Source organism: Aotus nancymaae, unplaced genomic scaffold, assembly GCF_030222135.1.
Source record: "Aotus nancymaae isolate 86718 unplaced genomic scaffold, 86718_ANA_hifiasm-v0.15.2.pri h1tg000009l, whole genome shotgun sequence".
Classification (NCBI taxonomy): domain Eukaryota; kingdom Metazoa; phylum Chordata; class Mammalia; order Primates; family Aotidae; genus Aotus; species Aotus nancymaae.
The window spans coordinates 13,256,448-13,273,446 of NW_026988420.1; the positions used below are offsets into that span (position 1 = coordinate 13,256,448).

The following is a 16,999-nucleotide window of genomic DNA, read 5'->3' on the forward strand; positions in this document are numbered from 1 at the left end:
ATCTATTGATTATTATCAATTATCTATCAATCATCTATCTATCTTCTATCAATCTATCTACTATAATTCTATAATATCCTGTTGGTTCTGTCTTTCTGAACAACCTTGACTAAAACACACAGTATGCAACACAAGAATGCAGCCTTCCATCTGGAGAGTTTTCTTTCCTGTGCTTGCATTTTTTGGAGATTTCTTTCCATTCTTTTTAGGGAAACATGATCCACTAGAGGGGTGGTAGTTTTAAACAACTGAAATTCTCTAACAATTTTCCTGAATACACAGGAAAGTTAGTGTGTGGCAGGTAGGTGTTAGCCTTATGTCCACCTGAGAAGGACTGTCCTCGTGAAGCAGAAACTGTATTAATAGTGGAAATTTAAAAATCGTTAATTACAACAGGAATTCGCCTTTTTCTTTATTTGGTCATTAGGGGGTGTCACTAGAGGTGGGAAAATTCTTCAGTGAAGTCAAACAAGTCCTGCTAAGCAGGCTGGAGTGTCTCTGAGTAACTGTTTTTACCCAGGATAGGCCTAATCTTTGTTCTCACTCCTGAAGGATTAGGTTTTGCTGATAGGCTTGTCAGGACCTCAGCAGAAGTATTTTGCTGGAGTCCAGTGGTGCAATCATGGCTCACTGTAGCCTCAACCTCCTGGGCTCAAGCAATCCTCCTGCCTCAGCTTCCCAAGTCTCTGAGACTCACCGTCTATTTTATAGGGGTTCTTGTAGCATCAAGAGACCCCTTCTTTTTTAAAGCATTTTGAATTCGTAAACTAATCCCAAATCATGTGCCTATATCAGGGTATAAATATTTTAGTTTTCCTTTGTCAGCTGGCAGGTCTGCATGAGGGCAATTAATTTTGCCATCTGAACTTATTTTATGTCTAGGTAAAGCTCACATTACTTTTGAAATATAAGCTTTACCTAGACTTGCTATCACCAAGTCAGTGATAGCATAGTCTACTAGGCAATTTTTAGTTTTTGTTTATTTGTTTGTTTGTTTAGTCTGAACCAACAACAAGCAAAGTTAAATTGAGGATATCCAAGGGAGTCTATAGAAGGTCCGTGCAGTGTGTGGAGAGTTCCTCAACAGAGGTAACCAATCATCAGCTTCTTTTTCTATAGATGAAGGAAGGAGGGTCATTGGGTTTAGAGTGTTACAGTGATGAATATATTTGAAGGGAAACCAACAACATTTCTTAGGAGATAAAGTGACTTGCTGAAAAATCCTGAGTTATATCTAGCAATAAAACAGCAGGGTAATTATTAGGGTTAGTGTAGATCCTAGAACTAATTTGACCAAATCACTCTGGCTTCCACAAGCTTTGCTGCAGCTGCTAGAGCTCTTAGATGAAACAACTATGCTGTGGCTATTGGAGCTGATGAAAGACTGAAATAAACAATAGATTTCTGATGAGTCCCACGTCATTCAGTCAAAGCTTCTAGTGTTTATTATGACTTTTCATGACAAAAAAAAAAAAAAGTGGGGTCGCTAATTGAGAATCCTGGAAAAAGATATTTTGATACGCAGTTATTATAGTAATCTTTGTGCTTAAACAGGAGTATTCTTTTTTAACTCAAAAAAAGTATATAATCCTTGAAAGATATTTATATTAGCATTTAATTAAATATAATTAACTTAAGACAAAATATTTTTATTAGCTTTTTATTACTAAGTTCAGTAAATAAAAGAGCTTTCATAATGCTTTTAAATTAATTTAAATTCAAAGGATATTTGAATATGTAATTATTCCCATTGCCCTTCCTTTCATAGGATGACAAAACAAATCTTGTGTTACCTAATAGCCACTACAATAAACCCAAAGATAGTTCAGGCACAAAAGACATATTAATAGCTTGATTATTTTGAATTTGGGACCTGAATTTTGGAAAGAATCAAGAATAGTTGTTCCAGGAGATAAGATGTAAGTCATAAGTATCTAGAGTCCAGAAATAATTACAGATGGCATTGTAAAAACACATAGCAATTCACAATAGTCATTAGAAACAACATTTTATTAAAGCAAGGAGTCTTTTTAAAATGATTTAAAAGTGTCAAAAGCACTACACTGAAAGTTAATGGAATATTTTATTCACAAAAAAATTTACTAATATGGGCATAGCATAACTTATTTTTATATATTAAAAAGACTCAAATTCTAATTTTACTGTTTTTGTACATTATTCTTGTAACAGTCTACAGGAGACAATTTATTAATATGTTTTTACCTGTATGCATTTAGGCATACACAGATATGTAAATATACAAATAGGTAATACATTTTAAATGTTTAACTATAGCTTTAAAATTAAATCTATTAAATAAAATAATATGTATGTCAAAATAAAATTTACCCTCTGAATAAATGGTTTCAACTTTCATGTAAACAGAAAATCATATTTATCCTGTATGCATGTTTGTGTTTCTCTGTATTAAACATTTATATTAATTATCATCTTTAACCAAAGTAATTAACCTTCCTTTTCTTTAGGCGCAAAAGAAAAAGGAGAGAAAACAGAACTTACTTAGATATTTTTTGGTCTACTAGAATTTATTTCATACAATTTAAACAATTTCAATATATAAATATATGATGTCATCCAAAGGAATTGCATATTTTGTTAATCTATTGTCATTTTAAGAAACAAAAGTAATTGTATTTAATGACCAGGGTTTTTATGTTTCTTATTTAGAGATTGTCTAGGCATCCAAAGGATTATTATCAATTAACCATTTGTCTAAGGCCTTAAAGTTAGTTAAGGATCAGGAAATTACAATTTTAGTTAACAAATGAAATCTTATGATTTGTAGCATTGTAAGAATTTCATAAAAATTATAAAGGCATTTATTATTATCATTCACTTTAGTTTAATACAATTTCATATGTATTAAACTAAAATTCTAAATTTTAATTAAGTTTTATAAATAGTGGAATCTTGTTGAATTCTTACAACTAATGTAGAAAATTCAGTTTAATAAAAAAAAATTTAACTCCGGTCTTGTAGAAACCAAAATATTGGTGTGACCCTAGTTTTTATATTAAAGTAATTTTTGAAGACTCTGAATCATGCCAAAAATGTAATCTTTTGATTTATAGATAATGCCTTTTCTTCTTTGCTCATGACTGTAATAAAGGCTACTATGTAAATATACTGTTAGTGCCCACAGAAACACAGTTTAATAACATTTTCCCTTTTTTTCAGACATTTTGACTATCTGAACTAGATATCCCTCCAATGTGCACATAAAAAGTGAATGACTCATTTGATAAGGTAACGATTAACTTCTGAAGAGAGGGGAAAAGAAGGGGGGAGGAATAGAGGGGAAAAAAGGAAAGAAAGAAAAGACAGCCTGCTGCAGATGAATATGAAATCAACACCAAAAAAGGCTAATTGTGTTCCTGCTGAAAAGAGAAGGAGGAAGGTCCCTTAAAAGTATAACTTTTGAAATATAAAAAGAGCGACATTAAAATTGGTTTAAGCCCTTGCCGATTTTATCGATTAACCAGCACTTATTAATTCTCAAAGTATGGAAATAAAAGGAGGGGCTATCACCAACTTTAAACAAAAAAATCACTGTTAGACAAATAAGACAATCTTCTCTTGAAGGTTTCTTCATACTTTTCTGAAGTGCCTCTAAACAATCGTATTTACATCAAAAGTTCCTCAAGGTGGCCATTGCAATCCCATATTGTCCTTGGTGAAACTGTGCCAGTTGTAGAGATAAACACGCATGTTTGTGTTACGGTGAGGAAATCTGAAAAAAAACAGGCATCTGGCCTGGAAGGAGTGCAGTTTTAGTTTGAGTGGAGCCCATCAGAGATGCAATGGTCTGTAAGGGTGGCACCTGTCTGACCTTGATTCTCTGATCTTGAGTCTCCAGAATTTGAGCAAAGGTCAGCTGTCTACAATGAGGGCTGAGAAACGAAATAAAGTAGTTCTCAAGGTCACAAAGATAAGACAGAGGAAGTCCTTACAAGTTTTGAAATGGTGACCTCACACAAAGTTTATCCAAAGGACAAAGTTTGTCCAAAGCATGTCAGTCCTGAATTCTCAGTCCCTGGAGCCAGAGAACAGACTTATGGGGACTTTGCTTTTGCTTTCCTTATGGACTTTTCCTTGTGGAGACCAACAACACTCAGGACAATGACAGATCATAAAACAGATGTTAGAGGCTAGAAAACAATTTTTCAACCGACTAGGTTTACAACAAGTTTTACAGGCTGAAAGGATTATGAGGATTTATTCCTAGGAAAACAAAATAAACACATTGCTGATAGTTCTCAACAAAATAGCAGAGCCTAGCCATGAACAGGGTCCCACATGCATGCATCCTTACTGAGTCAGGGATACTTGCTCAAGGCAGCAAGGACTTCAAAAGAATCTCATGAAACTCCATTTCTGTTAATTCTTCAGAGCCCAAGAAAACCAGAAACACTCCTGTAATGGAACAAGTTGGCTTTATTACTAATTGCAACAAGGTTTTTGAAAGCTTTCTCTCATCTTCCTGGGGATCACCTCTCCAGGTGTACAGAGACAGCATGGGTAGGTTGTGGGGAAATGGAGAGGAAGAGGAGCTTCCCTACGTGAAAATCTAAGGTTTTCCTAAACACAAGCACCATTGAGCAGTTTCTAGATGAAATTTTGCAATCAGAATTGCAGGGTATTTTGTTCAAGCCACACCTTTTTTTTTCTTTCCATTTTGAGATGATTAGAGATTCCCATGCAGATGTAAAAAAAATAGAGAAATCTCTTGTACCCTTTCTCCCAAAGGTGACATCTTGCATGGTATATCAGAATCCGGCTTTGTTTTGTTTTTGTTTATTTGTTTTGAGTCAGATTCTCACTCCATCACCCAGACCAGAGTGCAATGGTTTGATCACAGCTTACTTCAGCCTTGATCTGGGCTTAAGTGATCCTCTCATCTCAACCGCCCAAGGAGCTGGGACTACAGGCATGCTCCACCATGCCCAGCTAATCAATTTCCCTTCCTTCCTTCCTCCCTTCCTTTTCTTTTTTCTTTCCTTTCTTTCTTTTCTTTCTTTCTTCTTCCCTTCCTTCCTTCTTTCTCTTTCCTTTCTTTTTATTATGAAGTATAACATTTTCCTTCCTTCCTTCCTTCCTTCCTCCCTTCCTCCCTCCCTTCCTCCTTCCCTCCCTTCTTCTCTCCCTCACTCCCTTCCTTTCCTTCCTTTTCTTTTCTCTCTCTTTGCTTTCTTTCTTCCCCTTTCCTTTCCTTTTTCCTTTCCTTTCCCCTCCCCTCCCCTCCCCTCTCCTCTCCCCTTCCTTCTTTCCTTGCTTGCTTGCTTGCTTGTAGAGACATGGTCTCACTGTGTTGCCCAGGCTACTCTCTAACTCCTGTACATTCCAAATATTGACATTGATACAGTTATGATGCAGAACATTTCTGTCACCACAAGGATGCCTCAAACTTCTTGTTTTAGCTACCTCTACTTCCCTCCCACCCACACCACCTTCTTAACCCCTGGCAGCTACAAATCTGTGTTCTCCATTTCTATAATTTTTTCAATTCAAGGATGTTACATAAATGAGATCACACTGTATAATTAGTTTTTATTTTCATATAGCTTAGCTACCTAGAGATCTATTCTAGTTACTGAATGTATTAATGGTTCACTCCTTTCATTGCTCAGTAGAATTCCATGGTATGCATGTACCACAGTTTGTTTAACTATCGAAGGCTATCTGACTTATTTCCTGTTTGGGGCTATTACAAAGAAAACTGCAGAATCATTGATGTATAGGATTTTATTTCCCTGAGATAAATGCCCAGGAGTATAATTACTGGAATGCGTGGTAGTTGCATGTTTAGTTTTTTAGGAAATAGTCAAATTGTTTTCCAGAATGACTATCATTTTACACTTTCACCAGCAATGTCTGAGTGATCCAGTTTCTCTGTATTTGGTGTCGTCACTATTTTTTATTTTAGTCATTCTAATAAGTATGTAGTAATATCTTATCATGTTTTAATTTGTGTTTCCCTAATGGCCAATAATGTTGAACAATTTTTCTTGTGCTTATAGGCTATCTGTATGTCTTCTAAAGTGTTTGTTTCTATCTTTTGCCCATTTTCTAATTGGAGTTTTTTATTTGCTTGTTTGTTAGCTTGTTTTACTGTTGATTTTCAAGAGTTCTTTGTATATTCTAAATGTTTCTGTTTTGATAAGTGGTTTGCAAATATTCTCTCACAGTCTGTAGCTTTTATTTTTATCTTAACAGAGTATTTTGTGGGGCAAAAATTTATCATCTTGATAAGCTCCAATTTATCAATGTTTTCTTTCATGGATCATGTTTTTGGTGTCAAGTCTGAGAACTCTTTGCCAGTCCTAGATCCCAAAGATTCTCTCTAATTTTTTTCCTAAAAATTGTATAGTTTTACATTCTACATGAAGTCCATGCTGCATTTTAGTTAATTTTTGTATAAGGTGTGAGGTTTAGTTTAAGGTTTGTTTTTTTTTTGCCCATGGCTATCCAATTGCTCCAATGCCTCTGAAAAGACTATCTTTCCTCCACTGAACTGTTTTTGCACTTTTGTGAACACTTAAAAGCAAGAATATTCTACTCTTGTTGGGTGAACTGTTTTATAAATGTCAATTTGATCCTGTTGGTTGATGGTGTTTTTAGTTTTTCTATGCCCTTGCTGAGTTTTTGTCTATTTGCTTCATCAATTGCTGAGAGAGGGTCTTGAAGCCACCAAATAGTTCTCCTTTCAGTTTTTTTTAGTTTTGCAAACTCTGTTGTTTGGTGTATACCCGTTTAGAATTGGTATGTCTTCGTAGTGGTTAAACCCTGTTGTTATTATATAGTGTCCCTCACTGTCTCTGGCAATGTCCTGTGCTTTGAAGTCCACTATATTCGATACTAAAAGAGCCATTCCTGATTTCCTTTGATTTGAATAACATGCATTTTTTCATCCTTTTACTTTCAACCAGTCAATACTGCTATTTGAAGTGTTTGTGTTATAGGCAGTACATAATAGGATCATTTAAAAATGTATTTCAATCCTCTGTCTTTTAATTGGTATATTTAGACTACTTATATTTAATGTAATTATTGATGAATCAGGGATGTCTGCAATTTATTTTTTGTTTTCTGTTTTTATTATCTGTTTTCTTTTTCCTGCCTTGCTGTTGGTTATCTGAACACTTTTTGAATTCTATTTGTATTTATCTGTAATGTTTTTGAGTATACCCCTTTGTATATCATTTTAGTGAATGCTCTAGGTATCTCTCTCTCTCTCTCTCTCTCATATATATATATATATATATATCCTCTACATCCATTTAAAACCAGTCAGACAGCATTAACATTTTTGTTTCAAAATGCTAAATGTAACCTAGACTCTAAAAGAGATGAACAGCCTATTGTATTTACCCATATTTTGGCTTACCATGTTCTTATTTTCTTATGTTCTAAGGTTCCTTCTTTTATGAATTCCTTTCTGTTTAGAGAACTTCCGTTTTTTTCTTTTGAGAAGGAGTTTCACTCTTGTTGTCCAAGCTGGAGTGCAATTGCACAATCTCAGCTCATTGCAACCTCCACCTCCCAGGTTCAAGCAATTCTCCTGCCTTAGCCTTCCAAGTAGCTAAGATTACAGGTGCCTGCCATTATACCTAGCTAATTTTTATATTTTTAGTACAGATGGGGTTTCACCATGTTGGCCAGACTGGTCTGTGAACTACTGACCTCAGGTGATCCACTTGCCTCAGCCTCCCAAAGTGCTAGGATTACAGGTGTGAGCTACCGTACCTGGCCTAGTCATTCTTTAAAGATAGGTTTACTGGCAACAAAGTCTTAGTTTTCCATCATCTGAAAAAGTCTTGATTTTCTCCTTGTACTTGAAAGATATTTTTGCTGGATATAAAATGCTAGGTTGGCAGATCCTTTCTTTCAGCATTTGAGAAATGTGTCATCTTCTTCTGTGCTCCACAGCTTCTGATGAGAAATCTGCTATTCAGTAGTTTTAGGTTCACAGGGAGGTATTCATGTCAAAATGGGCACTAGGTCATAAGTTCCCTAAGTTGAAGCTTCAGCTTCTGCCAAACAAATTAATGGCTATTCTACATTCTATAAATCAGAAAATGTAAATTTATTATGAAATATAATGCAGCATATAGTAAAGACTTAACCAATATTTTAAAACTCAACTTTCAAAGAAAAGATTGTATTGCTCCCTGTTTTATTAAAACCTAGAGAGATATAATCAGTAAGCAAGAAGGACAAAGGGAAATTCACGGAGTAACTTTTTGTGTCTGTTTCTTTTTAACCCAGGATGGAGAGAACATTTATGTCCTTACATCCATCCATCTCCTTATCAGAAATGGAACCAAATGGCACCTTCAGCAATAACAACAACAGCAGTAACTGCACAACTGAAAACTTCAAGAGAGAATTTTTCCCAATTGTATATCTGATAATATTTGCCTGGGGAGTCTTGGGAAATGGCTTGTCCATATATGTTTTCCTGCAGCCTTATAAAAAGTCCACATCCGTTAATGTTTTCATGCTAAATCTGGCTATTTCAGATCTCCTGTTCATAAGCACGCTTCCCTTCAGGGCTGACTATTACCTTAGAGGCTCCAACTGGATATTTGGAGACCTGGCCTGCAGGATTATGTCTTATTCCTTGTATGTCAACATGTACAGCAGCATTTATTTCCTGACCGTGCTGAGTGTTGTGCGTTTCCTGGCAACTGTTCACCCCTTTCGGCTTCTCCATGTCATCAGCATCAGGAATGCCTGGATCCTATGTGGGATTATATGGATTCTTATCATGGCTTCCTCAGTAATGCTTCTGGATCATGCCTCTGAGCAGAATGGCAGTATTACATTATGCTTAGAGCTGAATCTCTATAAACTTACTAAGCTGCAGACCATGAACTATATTGCCTTGGTGGTGGGCTTTCTGCTCCCATTTTTCACACTCAGCATCTGTTACCTGCTGATCATTCGAGTTCTGTTAAAAGTGGAGGTCCCAGAATTGGGGCTGCGAGCTTCTCACAGGAAGACACTGATCACCATTGCCCTTGCCTTGATCATCTTCTTCTTGTGTTTCCTGCCCTATCACACACTGAGGACGCTCCACTTGGTGACATGGAAAGTGGATATATGCAAAGACAGGCTGCATAAAGCTTTGGTCATTACACTGGCCTTGGCGGCAGCCAATAGCTGCTTCAATCCTCTGCTCTATTACTTTGCTGGGGAGAATTTTAAGGACAGACTAAGGTCTGCACTCAAAAAAGGCCATCCACAGAAGGCAAAGATAAAGTGTGGTTTCCCTGTTAGTGTGTGGTTGAAAAAGGAAACAAGAGTATAAGGAGGTCTTAGATGAGACCTGTTCCTATATCCTTGTGTCCATCTTCATTCACTCATAGTTTCCAAATGACTTTGTATTTACATCATTGCCAACAAATGTTGATTGATTCTTAATATTTAGTTGACCATGACTTTTGTTAATAAGACTTACTTCAAAAATTTTATTCAGTGTATTTTCAGTTGTTGAGTGTTAATGAGGGATACAGGAGGAAAAATCCCTACTAGAGTCCTGTGGACTGAAATATCAGACTGGGAAAAAATACAGAGCACATTGGATCCTACTTTTCTTCAGATCCTGAACCAGATCTGTGGCCCATCAGGCTTTCTAAATTCTTCAAAATGGCCACAACTTCCCCAGCTTCTACAGCTCCCCTGCCCTCTTCAATCCCCTGAGATATAGCCAACTAACAATGCTACTGGAAGCCCCAGAGCAGACAAGAAGCACGTCCTAAGATTCAGGGAAAGACTAACTGTGAAGAGGAAGGCTGTCCTATCACAAAACAACGTCAAGGTCCCAAGAAAGGACAGTGAGAGTAAAGAGGGAGAAGGATTAGAGAAAAAGAGAACTGGTGATAAGTAGGAGGAAGATCTGTGGCACTGCCATAGGAAATGGAAGAATTGTGTGTAGAATGGGAGGGACAGCATCAAGGTCATGTATCTCAAATTTTTTTTTGAGATGTAGGTTAGTTGACCTTGCTTCTGTTCTTCTTCCCATTAATTCACTGGGTTGGAAGCCAAAAATAAAAGAGGTATCTCTGGGCATTGGGGTTGGGCACACAAGGGAAACATGGAGTAGAGGGCAAGTTGCAAAGGTTGTTGCGCTCCTGAAATACTATTAACATTTTGGCAGAAAATGAGTAGGGTGATGCTGCCTTCCCTCTTGAGAGAGTAGAAAAATGCTAGATAGTGTGAGAGATTCCTTTCTGTCCACTGAAACAAGGCTAAGGATACTACCAACAACTACTACCACCACGACCATTGTACTGCCAACAATTGAGTGCACTACCCCTGCCAGGCAGATTATGCCAGGCACTTCACATTCATTAATCCCATTTGACATGCACATATAAAGCTCTGAGTTTCCATTTTACAGCTGAAGAAATTGAAGCACAGAAAAATTAAGAAACTTTTTTAAGTTTACACAGCTAGTAAGAGTTCTCTGTGCAGTATTGGCTGGGTGCTCTCCCCACTGCTACCCTTGTAAACTTCCAGGAAGATTGAAAGTCTGAATAAAAGCTCTCCTCTCCTACCAGCTTCCTCCCCCTCCTCACTTTCACAAGAAAACCAAGGTTTTCTCCTTAGAGTTGTTGACTCCTGGTACAGTAAAGGGTGAAGATGACATGGCATTCTGAAGGTTGGGATGGACTAAATTAGTCTTCCTACTAAACACAAATCCCAGTACCCTTCCCTTATTTAGCTACCAGAATGATGACAGACAGACTCAAACCCTGTCAAGACAGCACCCTGTGGAGGATCCTCCTATGGAAAACTGCGTAATCTGAGAAAAAAGGCTGATTGATACAGATAGCTGGGGATCCTTCAGCACAAAAGCTGGATGTCTGCCCTATTACTCACCTGACAATGAAGCCCACAATGCAACGAATCCATTCTATTCACAGTGTTTGGTCAACCAGTCAGAGCCTCATTCTTAATTATGAACAACAGTCAATGACCACAATACATTTGAGGAAAAGGCCCTAACATGGAAAGCACCAACAAATAAATGTGAGAGTAGATAGAGACCTTTTAGTATAAAAGGTCTCAGCATTTTCATCACCCTTACACTTTTATCAGAAAGCTAGTGGAGGATGTGTTCATCCAAGATAAGAGATTAAACCAAGATAGAGGAAAACACAGTAGCTAGGAAACAAGGAATCCAACACAGGAGAAAGGTGAAGGGAATTCCCAGGATGTTGATGTGTGGCAGGCTCAGAAAGCAACTCATTCATGTTGGAGCAGGATTCTTAAAGGGCTCTAATATGGATGTCTCCCAGAAAAAGAAGAAATTAATTGATTCATACACATTAAGAGGGATTTATATTTCTTTTGGAGAGATTTAGATAAACTAGTGACAAATACATAGAAAAACAAGCAAGTGAAAACAAAATACAGTTATTAAATGCTAGAGGAAAAGAAATTTTTGTGTTAGGAAATATAACCATAGTACACTACATGGCTCAGCTGTGAATAATATTTACATAGTGAATAATGTGACTATAGTAGTCTCCCATTATCTGTGATTTTGCTTTCTTCAGTTACTCATGGTCAGTCTGAAAATAGTAAATGGAAAATTCCAGAAATAAACACGTCTTAAGTTTATGCTTGTTTGTTTGTTTGTTTTTTCCTATTAGCCAAGAGACTGTCAGTCAAGAACAAGTCTTAAGTTTTAAAACACGTGCTATTCTGAGTAACATGTTGAAGTCTCACACTATCCCACTCTACTCATGTTCTGGGCAGGGAAAAGTGGGATGGTGTGAGATTTCTCCAGTGGAGCCACAATATGTATGCTACCTACCCATGAGTCACTGAGTCATCATCCAGTTGATCAAACCAACTACTGTGGTGCAATCATGCTTGTGTTAAACTCACTCTTATTTTACTTAATAATAACCCCAAAGCATAAGAGTAATGATGCTAGCAAATAAGATACACCAAAGAGAAGCTGTAGAGTGCTTCCTCTAAGGGAAAAGGTGAAAGTTCTTGACTTAATAAGGAAAGAAAGAAAAAAACATGCGGAGGTTGCTAAGATCCACAGTAAGAACAAATCTATCTGTAAAATAGTGGAGAAGGCAAAAGAAATTTGTGCTGGTTTTGCTGTTGCACCTCAAGCTGCAAAAAGTATTTATCACACTTCACAGTGTGTGGTAAATGCTTAGTTAAGATGAAAAGGTATTACATTTATGGGTGGAAGACATGAACAGTAATGTTTTCCAATTAACAGCAATCGAGTTTGGTACTATTCATAGTTTCAGGAATCCATTGGGGGTCTTGAAATGCATCTCCCACAGATAAGTGGGGTGGGGTGGGCTGCTAGAGTGAAATACTGTGATATAACCTTTTTTCAGAAAATAAAGGGAGAAGATATGCACGTGTGTGGGAGAGGCATAAGAAACCTAAGTTGCCATCTTCCATCACAGAAAATGCATAATAACTAAAGCTGGAAAATGATGAATAGCTCTACAAACATTTTATTTAGCAGTAAGAGGTAAATGCAAGTAGAAAAAGAAGAAAGAATGGGCAGAGATTACCTCTGTGGAGAAGTTGGAGGTGGGAGGATAGGGTGGGGACTTCTTGTTTTAAGAACTATGTAATTGCCTAACTTGTGAATAGGTATTTCTGAAGTAAAATAAAAATTAAGTTAAAATTTTAAAATTCAAACTAATTCTGAGTTTTTTTAAACAAAAACAAAACGCAAAGACAAGAAAGGCTGCCAGAAATGGAAACTGATCATTGACAGAAGAAAGGAAAGCAGGAAAAGGACTAGAGTTGGGTTTGGGTTCTTGAGAGAAGCCCATCTAGTCCTGACATGGGAGGCAAGTCCTCTCTTGAGGGGAGGAAAGTCACTTTCTGGGTTTAGAGGAGATTTGTTATGTTACTTGGGATATTTTTAGTTGCAAGTAACAGAAAACCCAACCCCAAGTGGCTTACATAATAAAGGAATTTGACTATCTCATATAACTGAAATATACTAAGGGAAGTTGGACTTCAGGCCTTGTTCAACCAGGGCATCTGTGGGCCTTCCTCCCCAGATGTTGGCTCTGCCACATACATGGCTGAATCTCCTTACAGAAACAAGCCTACTGCAAGCATCCTGGGGCTACATACTTCCTTATTTGTTTCTAAAACAAACTAATAAAGAATGAATTACTCTGAATGAGGATGATGACAGTACACATCTAAAGTAGTTGAGGTGAAACCCACTGAAATCTCAGCTGGGAAAGGGGTGAAATGGAGCTTGCAGAGGGCACATATGTCCTGCAAATGAGGTGGAGAGAGAGCTGTTAACCAGCCAGGTGTTCACACCAGGTGTGGCCTGTACCTGATCAGTCAGCAAGGCAGCTTCGGAGGGTGGGGGAAAATATGGGCTCTAGAAAGAAGGGCAAAAGCGAAGTTTTAAGTTTCTGTTGTGAAGTCATAGGGATTTTCAACTGACAATGAGAAACCTTAACAATGTTCCAAGGGTAAATGGCCCAAACAAAGCTGGGAGTAACAGAGCAACCAAGGTCCTTAGGGTGAGCAATAAGGGAAGGGTTGTGAATTATTAGTGTCTGTGGGGTGTGTGTGTGAGAGAGAGAGAGAGAGAGAGAGAGAGAGACAGAGACAGAGACAGAGAGACAGAGATGTAATGACTTACTTTTCCTTTCTCTAGCCAGAGTGAAGCCTCCTATTTGTTGAGCAATGTCCCTGGAGAGGAAAGAAAATGGAAGTCTTTATTTACCATAGCAAAAGCCAGAAGTGTCCTGGGGTTTTAGACACAGTTGTTTTTGTTTGAGAGAGTAGGTATTTCCTCAAGCAAATACATACACTGTGCAACTGGGAGAAAGGATTTTTGTTGTGTAAACTTCAGTAGAATTATGAGACTGGACTGTGCTTTCTCAATGGGGACTTAAGAAGCAAATGCCATGATATTTTGTAACTGTGTTAAATGACCAATTCTTTATTTTGGATTTGGATTTTCAATTTATTCTGAAGTAGAGATTATGTCAAACTGGCCAAAGATGGGTTAGGAGAGGACATGGCTTTCTATAAAGAATTTATTTTTTTTGTTTGGAAAAGAATTTGAAAATAGAGACTCAATCAGGGGAAAATGAGAGTGGGGAGATGTAGGCAGCTGCTTGGGGCACCAGGAGAAATATCATGAGAAAAAAATCTGTTAGAATGGTAATATGTATTTAAAAGCGCTAATAGGTTTTCTTAAAGTATAGCATTGGCATAAGAATCCACAGAGAGATTAAAGAAACAGCTTGGACACAGATACTAATTTATCTGGGGAGTTTGAAAAGCCTCAGAAGGGGTGGCTGCATGATGTGCTGAGGAGGCTAAATTCTAAGCCCAAGAACCTCCATCCACAACCCCTGAAGACCTCTACATCCCAACTGTGGGATGACAGCAGGGAGAACCTGCAGCTTAGGTCAGTGGACCAGTGGGGACCGGTGGCTGACTATCAGAGGAGTCTCCCCAGTGAGCTGGCTCATGTATGGCCTCAGGATCTTTGCATAACCTTCAAGTTAGGGAAAAACAAACCATCATGTTACTCTCAAATTGGAGAGCCGTTGTAACAACCAAGACTGAATTTCCCATTAGCTTAGTGAGACAGGTGCTTAAAGTTTGATATAAATTGATGTAACTTAACATTCTTAATATTAAGTATGATGCCTTGGAGCCATCTGGGCTAGAAGTTTCTATTTATTCTGGGCCTGTGGCCCTGGAGAAATTTTTCAGAGAAGTTCTGTCTGACTGCTCCAGCACAGTGTTTCAGCTCACAGTTAATATATGGACTATAGAGGTTTAGTATGTAGACGATCACATCAAACTTGCTCAGAAGTTATATCAAAGCAGAATGTTCAGGTATAAGGGCACCTGGTTATAGATTTTTTTTTTTTTTTTTTTGAGACAGAGTTTTGCTCTGTTGCCCAGGCTGGAGTGCAGTGACACAATCTTGGCTCACTGCAACCTCTGCCTCCCAGGTTCAAGTGATTCTCCTGCCTCAGCCTCCCGAGTAGCTGGGATTACAGGCACCTGCCACCACGTCCAGCTAGTTTTTGTACCTTTAGTAGAGATGGGGTTTCACCACGTTGCCCAGGCTGGTGTCAGACTCCTGACCTCTGGTGATCCACCCGCCTCAGCTTCCCAAAGTGCTGGGATTACAGGCGTGAGCCACCGCGCCCGGCCAGTCCATTTTCATGCTGCTGATAAAGACATAACAGAGATTGAGCAATTAACAAAAGAAAGAGGTTTATGAGACTTTCAGTTACACATGACTGGGGAGGCCTCACAATCATGGTGGAAGGTGAAAGGCACATCTCATATGACAGCAGACAAGAGAAGAGAGCGTATGCAGGGAAACTCCTGCTTTTAAAACCATCAGATCTCCTGAGATTTATTCACTATCATGAGAACAGCATTGGAAAGACCCAACCCATGATTCAATTACCTCCCACCAGGTTCCTCCCCCAACATGTGGGAATTGTGGGAGTTTCAATTCAAGATGAGATTTGGGTGGGGGCACAGCCAAAACATATCACCCTGAAGCTAAACAGAATTTATTCTTGACTATCTTTAATTGCATATAATTCATTCTTTCTCCTCTGTTAGAGGACATAAGCACACATTAATTTTATAACGTTTGCCTGCAAGGAAATGGAACACATCTTTGAACATAGAAGCCATTCACTTTGAAAATCTATGACTCTCTCAGCATGCCTCAGTCTGGCCACATTTGGATTCATGCTTTTCAGTTTGGGCTATCCACTCTTTAGTTTTGAAAAAAGCAAACAACACAAAATCATGGAACCAACCCAAGTGCCCATCAATCAACAAGTGGATAAAGAAACTGTGGTATACATATATGATAGAATACACTCAGCCACAAAAAGGAATGAATTAACTGCATTTGCAGTGACCTGGATGAGATTGGAGACTATTATTCTAAGTGAAGTAACTTAACTCAGGAATGGACAATCAAACACCATATGTTCTCACTGACATGAGGACGCAAAGGCATAAGAACGATACAATGGACTTCGAGGACTTGAGGGGAAGGGTGGGGGAGCAAAGGATATAAGGCTACAAATAGGGTGCAGTGTATACTGCTCGAATGATCGGTGCACCAATATCTCACAAATCAGCACTAAAGAACTGATGTAACCAAATACCACCTATACCCCAGTAACTTATGGAAAAATAAAAAAAATTAAAAAGCAAACAACAAAAGCTACACCTGGAAATTCTTATTGAATGTATTTGTAATCTGGCCTGGTCATCTGTTTTGGGTTTTTACTTTAAATGTTACAGTTGATTTTGTGTGTCAACTTGACTCCAGTTAAAATATTATTTCTGGGTGTATCTGTGACGTTGTTTCTGGAAGAGACTAACATTTGTATCTTTGGACAGAGTAAACTCCATGGTCCTCTTCAGAGCAAGAGGGCTTCATCCAATCTGTTGGCAGGCTGAACAGAAAACAAAAAGACAGAGGAAGGGAGAATTCCCTGTCTCTTTATCTGACTCCTTGAGCTGGAACACTGGTCTTCTCCTGCCCTCCAACTGGGACTTACACCATCATTTCTCCTGGTTCTCAGGCCATGATATTCACACTAAAACTATCCTACCAGATTTCCTGGATCTCCAGCTTGCAAACAGCGTATTGTGGGACTTCTCAGCCTCCATAATCACATAAACCAATTCCTCATAATAAATCTCTCTATTTGCAAAGATAATTATATATATAAATACTGAAACAGATATATATCCTATTGATTCTGCTTTTCTGCAGAATCCTAATAAAAAAGACTTCACTGGTGATTCTGATGAAGTATATTTTTATATCTTCTTCTCGAAACATTACAGATCTCCAACTACTGTCTTAGGAAGTCAAATTATTTTTATACAAAGATTTTCATTTCAAATTTGAATATACTCCAAAATAGTTTTTAAGTATCTGACTTCTGTT

General features: G+C 37.9%; 1 protein-coding gene across 7 annotated transcripts in view; it reads left to right on the forward strand.

Annotated features, from left to right (window-relative positions):
* CYSLTR2 (cysteinyl leukotriene receptor 2) overlaps positions 1–11,649 on the forward strand; it is a 49,741-nt gene extending 38,092 nt beyond the window's left edge. For 3 of the 7 annotated variants that reach the window (XM_012465132.3, XM_012465136.3, XM_012465131.2), the window contains one exon: positions 8,287–11,649. In XM_012465132.3, coding sequence (XP_012320555.1) covers positions 8,287–9,331 — 1,045 coding nt within the window. In that variant the 3' untranslated portion in view covers positions 9,332–11,649. The other 4 variants (XM_012465134.2, XM_064373566.1, XM_012465135.3 and 1 more) reach the window with 3 other exon arrangements.
* The last annotated feature ends 5,350 nt before the right edge of the window (positions 11,650–16,999 follow it).